Source organism: Sander lucioperca, chromosome 8 (genome assembly GCF_008315115.2).
Source record: "Sander lucioperca isolate FBNREF2018 chromosome 8, SLUC_FBN_1.2, whole genome shotgun sequence".
In the NCBI taxonomy this organism is placed as follows: domain Eukaryota; kingdom Metazoa; phylum Chordata; class Actinopteri; order Perciformes; family Percidae; genus Sander; species Sander lucioperca.
This window is the reverse complement of record NC_050180.1, coordinates 36,150,002-36,169,992: the sequence shown is the minus strand read 5'-3', so window position 1 is coordinate 36,169,992 and position 19,991 is coordinate 36,150,002. Positions and strand designations below refer to the sequence as shown.

The 19,991-nt window shown below is 39.5% G+C and overlaps 1 protein-coding gene across 2 annotated transcripts in view; it reads left to right on the top strand.

Moving 5' to 3' along the window:
• Positions 1-1,478: 1,478 nt before the first annotated feature.
• Positions 1,479-19,991, top strand: part of fgf14 (fibroblast growth factor 14) — a 108,635-nt gene continuing 90,122 nt past the window's right edge. Inside the window, exon 1 of one of the 2 annotated variants that reach the window (XM_036003974.1) lies at positions 1,479-2,377. In XM_036003974.1, coding sequence (XP_035859867.1) covers positions 2,170-2,377 — 208 coding nt within the window. In that variant the 5' untranslated portion in view covers positions 1,479-2,169. Of the gene's footprint in view, positions 2,378-17,195; positions 17,362-19,991 lie in introns of those variants that run through there. The other variant, XM_036003975.1, reaches the window with a different exon arrangement.

The window sequence follows — 19,991 nt, the reverse complement described above, 5'->3', positions numbered from 1 at the left end:
GCGGATACAATTAGCTTTTGATTATAACTTTTGCACGCAGAGTTCAACAGTAACTTCATCAGTAACGTGAGACGTCATCAGTTTTTCATAAAAAGACATGATTATGAAAAATATATATCTCCCGAGTTCGGGGTGCTACATGGTATATAACGTAAGAGTATTACATGTCAAAGTGATACATGTTACATACATGCTGGTTATGGAGGTAATTTGGAAAAAGGAAAGATCAATGAGGGGATCTAATGCAACACTGTTTCCTAATAAGTGGATCAACCTTTTTCCATGAGCTCATATTTATCAAATCACCATTTAAGCAAGAAATCAAATATCTGACTAATACATTTAAAATTACAGGAAAGAAGGAGATAAGTACAGTTTCTAAATAGGTCATTTATTCTTGCTGTGGCCATAAGGCTGGTCATTTGTATTATTTGTATTGCAGCATTACGAAGATGGCTTACTGGCAAACAGTATCTAACACCTGTGAGTGGGGTCAACACTATATTGAGCAACTAATGGGTCAACTTACAAACACTGGCAGGCAAATTGACTTCTGTCATTTGTGCTGGGAAGGAGTCAAGCTGACAGATGACTAAATCCTCAGTGTGAAGTATGAAAAACACATCCAATCTGTGTGTGTCTGGAGGCAAAGTTCAGTCTTCACCAAAGACAAACACTTTGTCTCTCCCAACCCCTGCCTGGTGAGGGCAGGTTTAATCAGGAGAGAACAATGTCTTCTTCTCCCTTCTGTGATGGAAAACCTTTAAATCCTTAGAGAAAAGTACTCATACAGTGGAAACAGTCGTCATGAGCAACACTAGCTGGTCCCTTGTCCTCAGGGATTAAAGAACAAAATGGAGCGAGTAAATGTAAACATATAATAATACATCTAAATGTTTTGTCTAACAATATAATCTTGCTCTGAAATGTGTACCCTGCCATTATTCTATATTTTGTAGAAAACCAAATTGTTGTTTAAAGTTGCTATAGCAATACTCCATGTATTCATTGTGATTATTTTTATTTGCAGCTAACATTGGATTCAATTCATTCAGCCTGTTGAAGTAATAGTGATCTGTTGCAGTGCCCTAAATGCTACTCTGCAGCCCTGTTTCAGTAATGCTTATGACTTGACACAAGCACAGGGAAGCATCCCCACCAACCTATCACAGGTGAGTCTTAACACCTGTGACTTTGGAGCTTTTGTGAATAATTTCTTGGTTAACATACAGCTGGATGCACAAAGCTTAACAACTTAAGTAACTGCGAGCAAAGAAATGACACGTCAAGTAGAAATGGTATAAATATGAAGGCTGTAAATGTAGACTCTTTAACGTGCATACAATCCACCTCATCGACACTGTCATTTCCAGGAAATTAAGCTGAAACGGCTTGGGACAATAGTTCCAGTCGGATCATAAGAGAGCATCACTGAAATGACGGCGCAGAAACCACGTGTTTACGTAATGGAAAGCCAATCTTTCAATTTAACCCCTCCTCCCCGTCTATTTCTAACAGAGGTCCGACGTTGAAGGAAATTCATGCAAATGTTTGTATAGGCGCACCGTACTTTTGGAGATGCCATTGCGTGGTGCTGAAAAAGCTTGAGAAAAATACCCCACAAAGGGAAGAAACGCACACTCCAGGAATCACGGACACACACACACCAAGAACCCAAGCCTGGCTTTAACAGAAACGTTGCAGTGTGGGACTACAAGAAATGAAAACTGAGGTTGGTGTTATCTGACCTCACCAAACCAGCTGGTTTATAGGAGAAACGAATTGGACTTGATCCGGCAATGTGGTGTTTTGTTGGGGCTATCATTGCAGCAGTCTGTGCATAGGATGCATCCTCCCTTGGCTTTTGATGCTGTGCAGATCCACCCTCCTCTCCTCAGAGTGATGAACTAATAGGCAATGATTTTCTCCTCGGAAATCCACCGTGTTTTACTGTTTTCACGTTAGTTGTGTTTGTTTACTGGCGGCCCGTCTCCTCCCGGTGCGACACATGCAATTTACAGAGTATATTTTCTATTATCGACTAGTTGAGGAGCCATCCTTTATACGCCAGAAGAAGAGAACACATCATTAAAATACGAAGTCTGGCAGATACTGAATATTTTGCCACGTGAATGAAAACGCATAGGACTTGGATATACCTATTTTTCTATGGTACAATTGGTAGCCTTGTCCTGGAGAACTGATCCAATTGTGTTATTATGCAACCGCAAGGATCTCATCTATATCTGGGTGTTTAAGCCACTGGATTGTTCTTCGCCCAAATCAATGTGGTTTCTTTGGAACATTTTCAGCAAAGGAACGCATATGCTGCAGTGTCTTTGTGGCAAGAGTCTTAAGAAAACCAAGAATCCAAGTGGTAAGCTCATCACCATTATTCCTACACTCCTCCGTTTCGCTGTACCGGCGTTGTGCGCGCGTGCGTGTGGAACTGCGTTATTCGTTTGTTTGTTTGTTTGTTTGTTGTAATAGTGATAGATCTGCAATCATATTTATGCAGCGAGTGGATCATGCAGAGGCGCTGGGAGGGGGAACAACTTATTCAGTGCATACTATCGGCAAGCCCAGGTTTGGGGACGCGCAGCGCACAGACACACAAAAGCCCCCCTGCATCACCACGGCACCATGATCTCCTAACTTTTTAAATAGCGCTCTCTCTCTCTCTCTCTCTCTCTCTCTCTCTCTCTCTCTCTCTCTTTCGCGCACACACACACACACACACACACACACACACACACACACGGACTAGATGTTATTTCCGTGGATCAAATCCACGCACAGTTATTCTGTCCAACGTGATTGCCCCTAACCAGATTATTCCATTCTCGGGTTTACTGCAGCAGCATATTCCCCCTCTGCAACACCACTTCTCGATGAAATGGGCTATAGGTCTACTCGCTGTTTTCAGCAAGCCAGCCGGAAGAAACGGACGATTCTTTCATGCCTATCCCTCGGCTGTTGCAGGCCAATATTAATCATGCAGGCCTGGCGAAATATGATTTTATACAAACACTTGAGTTGATGTTGTCTTGAAGAAGTCAGCAGCTCTGCTGCGAATAGGACATAGGAACTGGGCTCCACTGCACTAATGCAAATCCTGCACTTGAGCAGTCGACATCCTTTCAAATTTTGACTTTTTTGTGTTTGTAGAAAAGCTATGCATAAGCCCTGCCTTCAGTATCAGTACAAACCAACAGTTAGTTATATTGTGTAGGTTATTAAATGTAATATTGTAGAGCTTTAGTGAGCAAAGGGTGTTTATTTCAACAGGCTGTTGTAGAAAGAAAAGCCCCAGGTGGACAGCATGTAGTGCAGGCTACTTACCTGTTGTGGGTTTGAAGATGATGTGCTCAGCAGCAGTAGGCTACAGTTTCTCGACACTGCAACTGCAGTATAGTAGATCATCATCATAGTGGGACTATTTGACCGTGCTGACACTGCAGGAGCAACGACAAAATTGTTTACTATCAACTACAAACACAATTTATTTTTAATACTAATAATGTTTCCCTTTGATGACTGTCGAGCCTTAGTCAGACCCAGTGTACATGCCTTTCACATAGCAATCATGTTTTTCTCCATTTTTTATTGTTTTATTAATTTTTACATTGATGAACAACGCACGTCACAGTCACACGTCAATTAGCATTAACGTTAGCTATTTTTCCTCAAAGACGACAAGCTCAATTTTGGAAAAGTCTAGCTAGCAGGTCGTTTGACAACACTTAACATGAATTTGTAGGCATTTCTAGGGTCTTCCAAGATCCTCCTGAACCTGGGGGACAAGCAGAGGGCTAATGTTAGCCCAAAAAAGACTTTTAAAACTGGTTTCCTAAGTTGCAAATTCAAGCATTATCGTAGCAGGAAGTGATATGTTCTCCTTCGTGAAAATTAGACTTCCATGATCTCGCCTCGTAGAAGCACCAACAAATGGGAATATCCTACTTTATACAGTCATATACAAAACATAAACAATATACGTTTGTCTTACTTTTAATCTATAATATTTTGATATTGCTTTAATGCATTTTTTTTGTAGTAAAGGTGAGAGGCTATGCTATTTCCGGCTGCCATGTTTGTTTGAGCAGTGTCCCATACATCCATGGTCCCGACTCGGAAAGAGTTACAAAATTGTGTAGCAAACACAATTTGGTTTTGTTTGTTTGTTGTTATAATGTTCGAAAAAAGGACACTAAAGAGGGAAATATATATCTCCAAAAGAGTGGTAAGTGTTGTCACACAACCTGTGAGTATTTTTTGACAAAGCTTGTTTGAAAATGTTTGAATTGTATAAATGCTGATCACATGAAAGGCACAATCTGGAGCATAGCCACAGTAGGCTCTGGGGTGATAACTGACTGATTGCTGCTCAGCGGAAAAGTCGCAGAAAGGCACTAACTTCCCTAACTGATGCTCAACACCATGCAGCCAATTGATCAAGGCATAGACTCACTGTCAGGTGTCTGAGATTTGAAGCCATTTGCCTTTCAAAGTGAGGGTAGCCCACGTTTACCTGGAGGCTCACTATTGAATTATCATAAACTGATGGTGTGGCCATAATCGTCAGGGTTTGTGCTGAAGCAGCAGGTAGAGCCAGTAGTTAATTGGGGAATGTAGGGCCAAGATGCAGACTGTGTCGGTGGGGTGCTGTGTACTATTATGACTAATACTGCTAACTGATTAAATGTACACTGTCAAACAAATCACACAACATATTTGTTTTTGCAGAGGCTCCTCAAACAACCATAGAGTATTTTCTAGTACCTTTGTCATAGTAGGAAAGAGAATCCTATGTGTGGTCCTCTGTCAGCAGAGGCAGTTGTTTCCAGTATAATGCTCACTAGGCCCAAGCTGCAAAGGCCTAGATATAGTGCTCCAGCTCTTTGGCTGTATTTTTAGTAACACAACATAGCCTAACTGAGAGAACACAGACAGACTAAGCCAACTGGGCTGTATCAATAAGTGTGCCAGTCTTTGTCAATATAGAAACATACGTCTTATAAGTATTATAAATCTGTATCTCTTTCCACACAAACTAAAAGCAAACTTAGGCTGACTTACTGTACAACAGTGCATCTGAAGAGGTTAAAAGTAGTTTGGATTCTTTAAGCGTCTTCTGGTCCAGCCAATGGCACCTGCTTTTTGCCTATTGTGGGTTATTTTTAACCTCTCTGGGACTAAGTGGGACGTGATCTTTTGGTACTTTGTATCTGTGTATCTGTTGCTAGTATGGGGTCATATGTGTGGAGAGTTTGTCTATAGGTGCCTGTGATTACATGGTACATGAGTACATATTTTCTTCTAAATGGAGAGCTGAAGTCTTAGCTGTATCAGAGCTACCATCATTGTAGATTTATACATTGGAAAGTAAAGCTATACATTATTAGGCTAATCATGTCAGATACTTGTTCTCCGCCATCATCAAATTTAAAGTGATGCATTGTGGCTTAACGATTAGGTGATTTAAAAAAACATGCTTTTAGTTTGTGAGCCTTCAATGTCTTCTCAACGTCATGGTAGATATAGACAATTTCACTTCTTGATATTTCTGTTTAGAGTTGAGTGCCCATTATCTTTAAGGTCTGTTTGCATCCTATTTAATTTCCCTCATATTGCAAAATTCATTTGACACTATTTTCTTACTCAATGTACAGAAATGAGGGAAGTAAATAAAAAATCACTATTGTTTTAAACTAAGTGGTAATGCATAGTCTCAGCTGTTTTGATGCACATGTATGGAAATATAGCACATTTTATGTGGAAGCCAGATGCCATGAATGCAGTGTTTCTGTGTAGCTTAATGGTTAGGCTATGATATTGACATTGCATTGTTTAAAACCTTTCCTCCCTTCCGAGTCATCCACGCTCTAGAAGCCGTCACTTTAGATAAGCTAAACCACTAAGATATGTTGCATTCTGATGCAAGTGAACAAGCTGGTTCAAAGTTGTAGCACACAACAGAACACCTTACTTTTTTTTTACACACTGTATAGCAATTTGCCATCACGTAAAGAGTGCACATCCAGCCTTTTAGTCTCACTATGCTGTTATAGTTAATAGTAGTCACTGTTTTCCAGCAACATTATTGTTTTATATATGGTAGATTGTCCTTAGGGTTGGTTGTCTGGTACAACTAGCATTACTGGCCAACCCTTAATGTCTATAGTCTCATGTCCATGTGCATTGGTACATGTCTCCGAGTGAATGTACGTCATTAAGTCAATTAAGTGATGAACTAGCTGAGTGGAAGGGATGGAGATGCAATAAGTTTCACCCTGCAGCATGTAGCATTGATGATTGTGCAAATGACCACATATATGTCCTTAAAACTTTAGGAACGTCATTGAGTTGGTCATATAGCTACGATGAATGACAGGGGTCTAATAAAGGCATTTGGTAGTTAACGTTAGAGGAAAAAGTAATGTCATGAACTGCCACATATAATAAAAATATAATTGATGGGTGCTCACTGACATTTATTGGGCTTAAAAGTTTTGCACAGCATTGAATTCTATATAGAAGACATAGCCAGGTTGCTGAAAGGGCAAATTTGCAGTAAATGTGTTAAGTCAGTAGGTGGCTTCCTCAGAGTAGCACAGCAGCGGCTCATTGAAAGCAGAGTGACAGCACAGGTCACAAAACAACTGGGTGTCCACGTGATGATGGTTCATAGCATATCAAGTGAAACTCAACTTTATTGTGTGTGACAGAGCCAGGAGACGGAACCGAAGCTTCAGCACTGTAACGCTATTGCTCTTGTTTGTTTCATGGGTATACTGGAGCTTTAGCCCTAAGCTCTAGCTTTAACTCACTCTCATTAAGCAGTGACCCAAGATAATTAATTTGAGTCTCTGACATAGCCAACTACCCATACTGATGTTGGGAGACTATATCCTTTTACTGGTGCTAAAAACTCAACTACAGCTAAAATGTTTTGATTTGTGGCACATAAACCATTCAGAGATAAGAGCTATGGATATACTTTTTTTGTCTCATAAAATTAAAAAAAACATTGCGTAAGTAGAGCCATAAAAACAAAATGCACCTGTCTGGACAATGGCAACAGTTTTGTAAAAGACAGGTATATAAAGCTATAAACTGTAGTTGACAGGTTCATGACTAGGCTGGTTATAACTTTATAATAGAACAATGACTGTGTCAGAATATTGAATAACCCCTTCGTAAAATGCATGTTCATGTGTCTAAATGCTGTTTGCTGTCATATCAAGTTCATGCATTGCTCAGTGTAAAATATTTTTTTTCTGTGCACTGTTCTTTGTTGACAAGATACTTCGATAGTGTAATCTGAAATTACATATGCATTTTAATAACTCAGATTATTTTGCTGGTGTCTTTTCTCCATCTAGCTATCTATGCTTAATTATTGTGTTACATTTCATTTGTGTTACATACTCACACTAGTTTAATTTGTGGTAACAAAGAAACAACAGTGTAATTAAAGGGGGTGCGTAAGATCGAAACAAGAACTCCTACAATTAGAATAACAGCCGGGTTGGCTAAAAATATCCTCCTCCAACCACTGTGGCATGTTGCTGGGTTTCTTACAGAAACATTGCAGTCATTTAAGGTCAGTTAAATTGCTTTAGGCCATGACTGATATATTGACCATAGTCCTTAAAAGTTTCATTGAGATCTATTTCTAATCTTAAAACACCAGAAATTACAGTGAAACAAGACCTTAAACTCAATTTTAGGTCCGTACCAGTTGAGCAGGAGTTCAGGCCCTGCGACATTGGTCAGACTATGAAATACAATCCAGGAAGTCCAGTTTGGTTAACGGATCCATACATTTGAAGGGTTAAAGACGCCAACCATTGGTTTCCACAGTGAATTCATTTGGACTGTCTCTGTCCTTCTCTTGAAAAATATGACCTGCAGGGGTGATGAGATTCAAGTTCCTGGCTGCTATTCTACCTCCCTCTGTGAGACAATAAAGTTTACATACCAATCAGTTCAGACGAGAGAATGTATATATAAGAGAGAGAGAGAGAGAGAGAGAGAGAGAGAGAGAGAGAGAGAATCAAAACAGAATTAAATTTCCTATACATGTCCCAAATATAAAGACTTAAGAACCGAATATTTCCAAAAATTTGAAAAACATATACTAGGCTTCACTACCTACACTGAGGACAAAAAGCTTCCTTTTTTATTAGGGGAAGATAAAAACACCACATGGCTAGCAGCTAAATATGTCTTCTCCTGCCGCAGTACAAAGCACAATAAATAGAGAATTGTATACATTATCATTTTTTTTTTTTATTCTTTTATTTATTTGTATTCTTTTTTATATATTATTGTTTCAACGTACCCTTTGAGGGACATGCACAGAATTTGTTTAGTATTTGCATTTATATCATAATTATAATATGTTTACTTGTATTATTATATCAGATGTATTTACTCCTTGTTGTTTTGTATGTTTGTTCTTATGCTTTGGCAACACAGATGTATTTTTTTGTCATGCCAATAAAGCAACTTGAGAGAGAGAGAGAGAGAGAGAGAGAGAGAGAGAGAGAGAGAGAGAGAGAGAGAGAGAGAGAGACAGACAGACATGAAGCATCTCTCAGGATGCTTTGGATACTTTCCAGATGCTCCTGTTTGCAGAGGTGAGAGGGATGATGGGACATGCGGTTCTGGCTAGGTGCCTCTAAGGGTGACTGGCTACTGGATCTGCAGGTGGATGGTTTCACAGCCCGGGCACAGAGCTGCTCTCTATTCCCTCAAGGTTAGGCCTGATGGTAGTTCACTTGAAGTGAACTAGGGTGGCTGTGGCTCAAAAGTAGAGTTGGTCGCCCCTCAACCACAAGATTGGCGGTTCTATCCCAGGCTCCTCCAGCCACATTTCAAAGTGTCCCTGAGCAAGATACTGAACCCCAAGTTGCTCCCCGGATGCTGTAGCTAGCTGTCCACTGCTCCTAATGCTTTGGATGGGTTAAATGCAGAGATTAGATATCACTACATTGTACTGTACTATTGTATGTGACGACTAATGGAATTTCTTTTGAAGGGGAGACACCGTGAAATGGATCTGTTCACTCATAAGTTCTGGGGTGGATAACATATTTTATTTGTCTGATACTTTGGTGTTTAACATTTGTAATTCGTTAGAGGCTCAGTAGTGTAGGTTTGCATGCAAAAATGAAAATGCATTGATGCAGTCTATATTGACATCTTTGATCGTACATCTTACCCTTTTGAAAATAAACATCATTGAGTAGTGTCATTAAACCATTATGTTCTTGTCTTTTTTCAGCATTGAATTGTAAATTGTATTATTGGATTTAAAGTTTGCTATAATCAATATTTTTATATTAACAATGGATCAAATGACTTGAATGTGAAACTGTTGCTTGTAGTGACAACCTACAAATACAATACTGCAAATAATCATCACTGGACTCTACCAGTCCTCTCAGCTCTACAAAGAGTTTTTGCATCTTTCGACTAATTGTTTTGGTTTTACAACCCACAATTGCTTTAGTTCATTCTCACTGATCTCATTGGCATCATTTTCAGTCGCAGCAGACAGCTGTTGTCAGCTAAAAAGAACTAAGAACCCACTGTACACTACTTGCTCAGCACTAAACGGCAGACAAAGTTAGCAACTAGCTGGTGGACATAGTGAAGCATTTTAGCAGCCATATATTCACCTTGGGAGTTGGTATAGTCCAAACCAGACCTAAATGGAAAGTGAATTTTGGACCTAAATTTGTCAAGTTGCCAGACACATTAATCCGAATAAATGTTGCTCTGTATCTGCTGGCTGTGTAAACGATCAACTGCTTGCTATCAAATTCGCAATAACAAACTAAAAGTTATTGAATATTAACAAAGCTAAGTGTAATATTTCAGTGTTGTTTCTGCTTTCCACAAGTGTCCAAAAAATCTGCAAATGCAGGTTGTGACTTCTGTCTAGTTTGCGTGAGCTGTTTTATGAACTGAATGTTGTCATTTAAGAGCTTGTTTTTGACCTGATCTGTCTGGTCTTCAAAGCCAACTTGACTAATGTGAATTATTTTCAGTCAGCTCATGGGATCAATATTGGCTTGTAAATCGGATAATAACATGGTGTAATTGTAAGTCTTTTCAAATGGAGGTAAAGCACAGGGGATGTATTTGTGCTTTGCTAAAGGTGCGAAGAGGCTACCTTTATTTTTACTTGCACTTAGTAGATTGAAGACATTAGAGATAATATTGTCATAAACTGTGATTGACCTGGTAACCATTTTAAAAGGTTAGGCCTACATCTTTCTGTCTTTGTTTGTTAGACCACACAATGCATCTTTCCTTTCTACCAAAACGTGTTAAAACATTTGAAGCTAAAAATATGACATTTATGTTTTGCTCCAAATGTTGCAACACTCTCAATTTTAGTTAAGTAGGTGTTGAAGTACATTGAATACCCAACATATTTGTTGCAATCTTGTTAAAGGCCAAACAAATATCCTCAGAATGAACGGCAAGTAGAATTTGAGTGCGGAGCGATGATTAGTTGATTGCTTTGTGATTTGAATCATAGATACAGTTGGCTACCTGTGGTGTAAAAGGTTGCTGTGAGGGACATCATACTGTATGTGGCTGAATGTGATTACTTTGAAGGATGCTGATTTAGCAAAATTAGACAGCTTTGTAAGAGAAGTGTTTAAAGTGCCCATATTATGAAAAAAAAACACTTTTTTTCTGGGATTTGGGGTGTGAAAAAAATCCACCCATGCTGTTTAGAGTGAGAAACAGTTTCTGAATGTGTCCTGCCTTCAGTCTCCGGGTGAGCTGTTCAAAATCGGCACGGCTTGTGACGTCACAAGCGAGTGAAGAAACGAGCTGGCTAACCGCAACCATTAGCTCGTAGCGTTAGCATGCTAACGCTAATGCTAACGCTAGCATGCTACCTCGTTCTCAATAGCAAAGTACTGCTACAACACACACAAGTTCACCATAATCTACAAAAGAACTACTTACATGTGCGCCCTCATTTAGAAGTCTCCCAGCTAATCCTGCCTTGTAACTGACCGAAGTTGTAGAAACTGTCTATGGAGCTAGCTAGCTGACATGATCTACATCTGAGCTACTGGGCATGTGCAGTGCAATCAAAGATAGTATAGAAGAAGAAGAAGAACAGAGGTCTCACTCTGTAGCTAAAACAGAGACCAGCTGAAAAGAGGATCTGCAGCAGTGAGAGAGCGGTGCAGTACAACAAAAATATGGTGTTTTTTGAAAATTAAACCATGTAAACCTATTCTGGTACAACCTCAAAATACATTATGAACCTGAAAATGAGAATATAATGGGTGCTTTAATATGTAGTTTTTAGTAGATTTTTTTTAGTAGTTTTGTCTACATGATACAGCATTTGACACTTCTTCCCTTTCACGGTTTCTGATGGCAGCATAAAATTGGCCATTTGTGGATGGGTACTGACAGTCTTGTCAGATTTGAATGAATAAGATAAATTGTGTCTCAATTGACAGTTTTATGAACTTTCTTGTACTCAATCATTTTGAGTCATTTAAGGTCCGTGAAATTGCTAGTTAGGCTATGAGGGATATGTTAACCATAGCAATGTTTCACTGAGATCAATTTCTAATCTCAAGACAGTAGAAATGACAGTGAAACGACTTTGAACTCAATTTTAGGTCAGTTCTATATGAGCGGGCGTTCAGGTCCCACGGCACCTGTGAGACTATGAAATACAATCTAGGAAGTCCAGTTTGGGTAAAAGATCCAAAGATTTTAAGGGCTATACAATCTAGGAAGTCCAGTTTGGGTAAAAGATCCAAAGATTTTAAGGGCTATAAGACGCCAAAACACTGTATAGCGATTTGTGTTATTTCCATACAGGATTGTAAGACTTGTAAGTTATCAGCAGCAATTATTTAACCTTTTGTCATGATGATCATGAGCTAAACAGTAAAAATATGCCATTCACATTAATCGTCTGCCTGTAATGTGTGCTTGCACTATTTGATTGGCTACCGCCCTTTTGTCCTGAATGACGTTGCTTCGTGTTGCAGCAAAAGTTGAGCCAAGTTCAACTTTCTTTCTGAAGCTCTATGCGTTGGCATCCCTGCTCTCTGAACTGGCCCTATTCAAATGATAAAGGAGGCTGTGTTTCTTCATGTAACTCTGGGCTAACACTGACATTTTAGGGATGCTCCCCTGAAAAACAGGATTCTTATCTCTTGCAAGCTTCCTAGATGTTGCTGGCTGAAATGACAACTGTAAGTGGCAGATTTTATCTGCTGTGGCTAGCTAGCTAATTAAGCTAACGGCAGCTCAATCAAAATGCTGACTTGCTAACTAGCTTCAAAACAACAATCTTACATGCATGTTTCTGGCAACAAGTCAACTTCTTCAATGGTTGATGATCCATGTAGAAAACATGAAAATATAATTTATTGTATTGCAGTGAAGAGATAGTTAAGTTGTGCTAGTTGTAATAACCTTATCTTAAAATAAAAGACACAGGTTCAATTTTAATTTTTTTGTAAACATTCATTTCATGGACTCCCTGATTTCACTGACCTCAATAGATTATAAGTGGCTTTACCGAGGGCAAGTATGAGTTTGAAAGCTCTGTTATTTCCAGGAACACTGGGAAATTGAGGTATCTCAGCAGGAGAGTATATCCTGTGCTTTTTCCCCACTTGGTTTTCTGCTCTGTATCTCATAGAGGCTCCATAAATCATCTTGTAATTTGGCTCATCGTCTGCCCCTAATATTAGGAGCTGTATGACAAATCCCCCACTTCTGTGAGTGAAAGTGTGGCATTGTGTGACGAGCAGGATTGTAACACAGCTCTAAGCACATTCTCCCTAACACATGACACATCTTAATGCTCACAACTTCCAGGACCCCAGTGGATTCGAAACATGATAGCTGCTGTAGAGCTGCTGTGATTTTCCTGGAGCTGCTGAGCTCCTGAGCAAGGCTGTTGCGATGCGCTCTGATTCAGAATAAAATGACAAAGTTATGAGATTGAGAGATGAATAGCAAGAGAGAATAATTCCGTTAGACGATGAGATTATTGATTTACGGAGCCAGAAGTTTGAAGAGTTGTACATAGTTGTACAGCAGAGCTGACAGAGATGAGCGTTTTTGAAGTTCATCATCATTACCATAGATGCATGCTGAGGTGTCAGAAATGCCTCTTTGTGCAATTGATGTTAACACCGTGGAAGTGGATGAGACCATTTTAATGGGTGTGTGGGCTTCTGTCTCCAGAGAGAGCTTTTGTCTCAGAGTTCAGGGTATGACATGATTGCTGTGACAATTCAGTGTAATCAACATTGTCAACTGCTGGTAGCATTCTTTGTCCTGCTCTCTGTTCTCTGACCCAACCATCTCTCAATCTCGCTAATTTCTAATACCTTCCTCGGTACATACACTCTCTCACACATTTGTCTTTAGTGGTTCTTTGCTTCTATTCTAATACCCATGCTACAGTGTACAGTGTTATCCCGGATCTGGATCCAACCCAACATAATGTTGTGGTTTTATAACTTACAGAGATATGTGTATTACACACACTCACATTGATTTTGTGCTTGTGTTGAAAACAAACCATTTAAAATAATATGAGTGTATCTAATGCTATTTTAGCTTTGTTTCCTATGACCAGTAGCTCACCAAAGCCATTGGCACAGTTCCCAGTACAGTCACGCTGTAGTTCCAATGGAACTACTGCAGAGATGACCACATCATTGTAAATAGCCTAAAGGGTAATGCAGATACCAAAAATCCTTCAGGTAGTACTCACCAATTTACTTTGAGTGATGTCAAGAGTATCTTGCTAATGTTTCTTTTTGGAGGCCTTCATCACATTGATGACCATGGTAAAGGTAATTTCAGTTTACTGAGGTATTTATTTTTGAGAATAGATGTTGATGTAGGTTACATTTTTTTAATGCTGCCATAAGTCTTCATTATGTGAATAAATATTACAAACTAAGCTTACATTAAGGTAAATAATATGAAAATCTGATTTCTCAATGAAAAAAATACTTTATCAAGTGGACCGTTTATCGGCTATGACGTGATGGATCCACATTAAATAGTTTATTTGTAAATGCAGTTCTTAAAATTCAGTTTTCCACAATCATTCACATACATTGAGTCAAGTTGAGCCTGCTGACCCACTTTTTAGTGCCATAGCTTTCCCTGGCATCAAATTATTCTACATAAAAATGATTAAGTTCCTCCCAGTGAGACACAAGTTTAAAATCTGGGAACAAAGACAGAACTGGTATTGGTTTTGGTATTTAGAGTTGCAGGGTTGAGGTATCGGTATTAGTATCATATATTCAGTATAATAGTAATAAAGAAGAAAGGGGAAGTAAAAGTTGTACTGTTACCAAAATTGTAGAATGATTAAAAGTTGATTATAAACTTTTTGTGCACATGGGGTGAGTGGATGTAATATTGGCACACAAGTGATCTCATAGAGCTAACCTGCTTAAATCAGAAGAAAATACTCAAGCAGGTGACAAAAAGGTATTTTAATCTGGTTCTGAATTATTTCTTTTGAGGATGGAGCTATAAACGGTCTACTCAGATCTGAGAACATGATGCACAGCAGGTACGCCGGATGAGGACAGTTGGCAAACTTCATACTTGATAGGATTTGATAGAAATACAAAGTAAAAGAAATGGGAAAAATACAAATGCAGATGGAATGAAATCAATCCAATGGAAAACAAACATTTACTGTAGATAATGAAACAGAAAACCACTGACGTGGATTATAGAAACCAATGGGCAATGTCTTAGTTTCCAATATTGTAATTTTAATACACTTTTAATGCACTTTTTTATTTATATGATGATAGAGCCTGTTAATGTTCTACCTGATGTTAAAGTATAAAAGTGATGGAGTGTGTCGTGTGAGTCCACGTTATCAGTAATATTGTTTCCAGGCCGTCATCTAGGAGTGGAATATGATGCAGTCACATTAGCATGTTGCTATGCTATACAGCAAGAAGGTTGGGTCATGTTCCCTGTGGCTCTGATGACAGGGATGTGGCATCTTTAACCTTTCATCAAACAAACCAGACTGAACATACTGGTGTGTCTGTGTGTTATTAAGCCACAGTACGTGTTACTACAAATCATATAGCCACAGGTCCACTGCTAAAGTGATGGCTTGCTGTTGTACTGTTTTATAGCAATGAGGACTGGTGGAGGGAAACACAGAGTGAGGTCAGCTGGGCCAGCGTTTTTTCCTGTGCTGGAAGTACATTTTAATGATTTGATTATGATTGATTGCTGATATAATGTCATTTCATTTAATTTCATCACTGTTGGCCTGTAGCTCATTTATTACTGTTGTCCATCATCTGACTGTGCTCCTTACTGACGGGATAGACAGAGCAGGATACCGTCTCTATCTTTCTATCTACCTCTATCACTCTCTCTACCTTATTATGGTCATGCCAATACAGCATTCCCAAGGCATGTGTGCAAGGTCCACAGTGTGATTTCAGAAAGAAAAGGACAAATAGTCCGGACATATGATTTACCTGTTGAATGTAAAGGTAATGGTGATAACTATTCAACAAAAGAGATCCATTAAAATATATACAATATAATTTTGGTTTGGGAGAGAGTTGAGTTCTTGGTAATAAGAACTGTATTATTATTTCTTTTTACAGGCTGCATTGTAGCTGTGTAACTCTCTCTCGCTCTACTGCTCCTTATTGTTGGCAGAGCTGACTGGGTTGCCAGGTGTGTCTTAATGGCCAGGTTAGGGTACTCAGTCTTTCAGTATCTCTTTTTATACCCATTTCGAATTGTCTGTTCTGTGCTAAATGTCTTTGAAGTTCACTTTGTGATTCTTTTATTTTTCTTTGGCTATAATTTGGTCCAGATTTCAGAGGTCTCTGTTGAGGCTATGGACTGTTAGGCCACGTTCAGAAGGACTTAAGCACTGAAAGAATAAAACCCTTTCAGTCATTTGGAGGGGGCTGGCAAAAAAAAGCAGGGTCCCCCAGCAAAAAAGTCAAAGCTGGCTCATCTTTTGCCGGATCAAAATGTGACATCATCCAGCAAGGTGCTGCGTTTGCCAAACAAATAGGTAAAGGCGCTGTTATTTTTCTATATAACGATAGAAAAATAACATTTTGCTTTCTCTATTGTCATTCAATTTTTACACACACACACACACACACACACACACACACACACACACACTGTCTACCTCACTCGGTCTTTCACTCCTCTCCCTCCGTACAGGAGTCTGTTCTGTGCTGTGCTGGAGGTTGTGTGGTGGCTACGGTGTGCTGTGTAGATTTTTGCTGCAGTGCAGCAGGCAGTATTGTGCTGCTTTTGCCTCTGTCTTTCCCCTTCTCTCTCTCTCTCTCTCTCTCTCTCTCTCTCTCTCTCTCTCTCTCTGTATTCATTTGTGCGTACATTGTTTGGGAGCAGTAAAACACTTCCAAACAGTTTTGCTGTGAAAAAAGAGGGCATTAGCCCTAGAGCTTCCGTCTCATTCATCAAACCTGGCTAGCCCAACACTTTGTTGCCTTGTTGCCTTCCTGTTCCTGGACACTTACATAGCTCTGTCAACATTTTAATGATAACCATTTGGAAGTTCTTATTTTCATACTTGTTTTCACCTCTTGCACATCCCTGTCTTGAAGTTCATTTTACTACAGTTTTATACTGCTCCCTGTAGGCCTGTTGTTTTCAGTTATACACACTAGGCTAGAGACGGTGAAGCACTCAGTGCTCAGGTACAGTGTGTCAGAGACCAGACAGATACAGCACCAGGGGACATAGTGGAGGCTGAAACACATCTGTACAAACATGTTGCTAAACTCACCAGCTGCACAATATTTTTGCGAGACCTTTTTGTTTGGGGACTTAGTATCTCTCACATGATGCCATTCAGGCAGTATACAAGTTGCCATTTCACCAAACACCATTTAGCCATGACATGACAGCACTTGACATTTCTGTTAGGTTACCTCCAGCGAGCTGAGGAAGTGTCAGTGCTATCTGTGGGATATGGTTATCTGCATGCTGGAAGGTTCTGTTGGGGAGATGGTGGCAGGGTCTTCACAAGTAGGTGACAGGTGACGTATGTGTGTGTATATTAGAAGGTGGCCATGCTCCTGTGATTGGGTTAAAAGGTTGTGTCAAGCTCTGTGGGATTTCATGAGGGACGCAAAAACCCGAGTAGCAGTGCATAGGACGTGTTTATTCTAAATTAAGAGAAATCAAGATTGATCCAGTATAGGCTTTTGCAGCCAGATATGGAGGTAACATCTATTGCTAAGATTTTGGAGCGGCATTTATGTAAGGCACTAAAGGCTGAAGGAGAGCACGGTGAGTCCCAGCAGACAGCTTGCCAAGCTAAGAGTCTTGACATAATTACACAATGATTACACTTGTTGCCCTTTTGAAAATGGTCCAACAGGTTGAACACGGGGACATGCAGTATTTTTTTTGCTGAGATCAGATCACTTCATGGATTCACAGTGTGAGTGTGAGTGACATGAAGAGTCTGTGACGTATAAAAAGAAGCACAAATTATGTGAAGACCGTTTGAGCAGGGAAAAAGTCTTATCAATGCAGTCTGCTTCCACACCAATAAAACTAATCACTGCATTGCAGATGATCAAACCTGAAGGTCACACTTTGTAGTATGTGTGTGTTAGAGAGTGAGTATGTTTGCATGCATGTGTGTGTGTGGTCCACTCTTCCAATATTATTTTTATGCAGCAGCATGCCAAAGAGGAGGAGGAGGCTATTTCATTATGCATGCAATGCTTCTGGAGTTTATTCCGTATTATTTGACCTGCATAAAATATGAACCTATTTCGAGGCCACCAAGAAGATTGATGCAGTGGATCAACAGTGACACCAAACTCTTCTCTTCAGCTCACATTAAGTGAATCTGCAGTCAGGCCTCAACACCTTACCCAACATATGATGTAAGAATTGCTCTTTGATAATGGCTAATAAAGTAGTCACTTTGACAGAACTGTTCTTATAGCAACATAGTCACGATGCACCCGTTCTAAGGCCAGACATCACTGCTGCCTCTGTTATGTTATGCTGTTTCATTTGAACAGGGGCAATGCACAAACAGAATTAACCTTATATAAACAGGGAGAGATGTAATGTTCAGGGGTTTAGCAAATTGCCACTTTCTACCTGTAGTCCCTGGGCAGGTAGGTAGAACAATAAAATATAATAGACATTACAAGAAGATTAAACATTAAAAGAGTACAAAATACGCCCCCACTCTCCAACACGCACAAGCTTACACAGAAGACTAGACATTAAAATAAGAAATATTCTGTATTTTATTGTGATGCTCTCAATAAAATAATCTCTTCTTAGAGTTATCTTTGTTTATTGGTTGAACAGTTATGTCTGTCTAAGAGAGACAGACAATGACCAGATATGATGTGAAGTCTGATTAATGCCTCTGCTGCTTATAGAAAAGTGGGAAGATTGTCACCAAATTGGTCAATATTTTTTACATCAGTATACAGTGGCATTATTATTCTTCTGAACCCTTGTTTGTTCAGAAATTACAATATTTACTTAATTCTGTCTTGCAGCCATGCACGTTCAGGAAGCTAAACCACATAGGACGTAGTGGTGGGGAAATTAAACTAAACTTTATTCTACAGAAACCTCAATGACTGCAGACAATGAATGACTTAAGAGAGATGCTCTGTATTAGTTAACTAAAAATAAACCTAAAATAAAAATTGTGGGAAACTCCTCTGTGTAAGGGACATTTTAACATAGTTTACATAACGGTTTACATTGGGCTTTAACGATGGTCCCTGAGCCACTATCAACCTCCCTGTGCGAGGACAGTTTTGCAGTGTGAATGTGGGAGTGTGTTATAACGCTGTATGTACAGCACAGTGAGAGAAAGAAAAAGAGAGGTCTGGCCAAGGTGTTTAACAGTGCCTTGCTCAGGCAATAACCAAGGACCCTGGCTGAAGCTGTGTAAAAGTGAAACCCCTTTTTTGCTGAGTAATTATACTCTGACAAACTCCCCTCCTGAAGGTGTGAATGTAGTCGGCAGGCGATTGATTACACCTGTTGCACTTATCAGTTCTATCGGGTATATTCTAGCTAATCTTACGTTTGTAAGGTGGGCTCTGTGTAGAATCTTGCATTGTATGGCTAATATCACTGTACACCGTCTAATATCTGTTCCCATTGCTCATCTGCTAAAGTAACACCGAGATCCTGGCTCCAAGTGGTCCTTAGGGTGTCCAAACAGTTTGACTTTATGTTTGAAATGAGATTATAAACTGTAGATACGAGGCCCCGTTGACTTGAGTTTTGTGATAGGAATTTATCAATCATAGAACCTGGAGGTTGGTTAGGAAAGTTAGGCGACTGAGATCGTAAATAGTGTCAAATTTGAAAGTAGAGGAATAGATGGCTATTTGGAAGGTTGAACTTTGCTAATAAATCTGAAAAAGAATAGAAAACGCCATCAGCATAGAGGTCGTTGATAGTTAGCAGGCCTTTGTTTGACCAGATCTGGAAAGCTGGGTCTGAGCAAGAAGGAATAAATGAATGGTTATGAAGGACTGGAGCCAAACATGATGTAGGCCAAACTGTCTCTAAAAGAAAAAACTACTGAAATAAAACATCTGCAGCCAGCTCTAGTTTAAAGACATAACGCACCATGCAGCCACGTTGGCCAAAAAAAACAGACTGCAGAGAACAACAACATGAGACCAATACGCAGCACTAGAGTCCAAAGTCCAGGCTCTAATTCAGCTTGTTAGCCGGAGCTGGCAATATAGCTAGTTAGCATTCAGGCTATTAAGAGTTACTGTGTCAGACCATGCTAGGTAGGAGAAATTTCTTGGCTTCTTTTACGGATGATAGCCAAACTCAAATTTCTATAGGATCAGACAAGCTAAAAGAGAGGTTAATGCACCTTCTCCTACACGGAGGGTTAATAACTTTATATG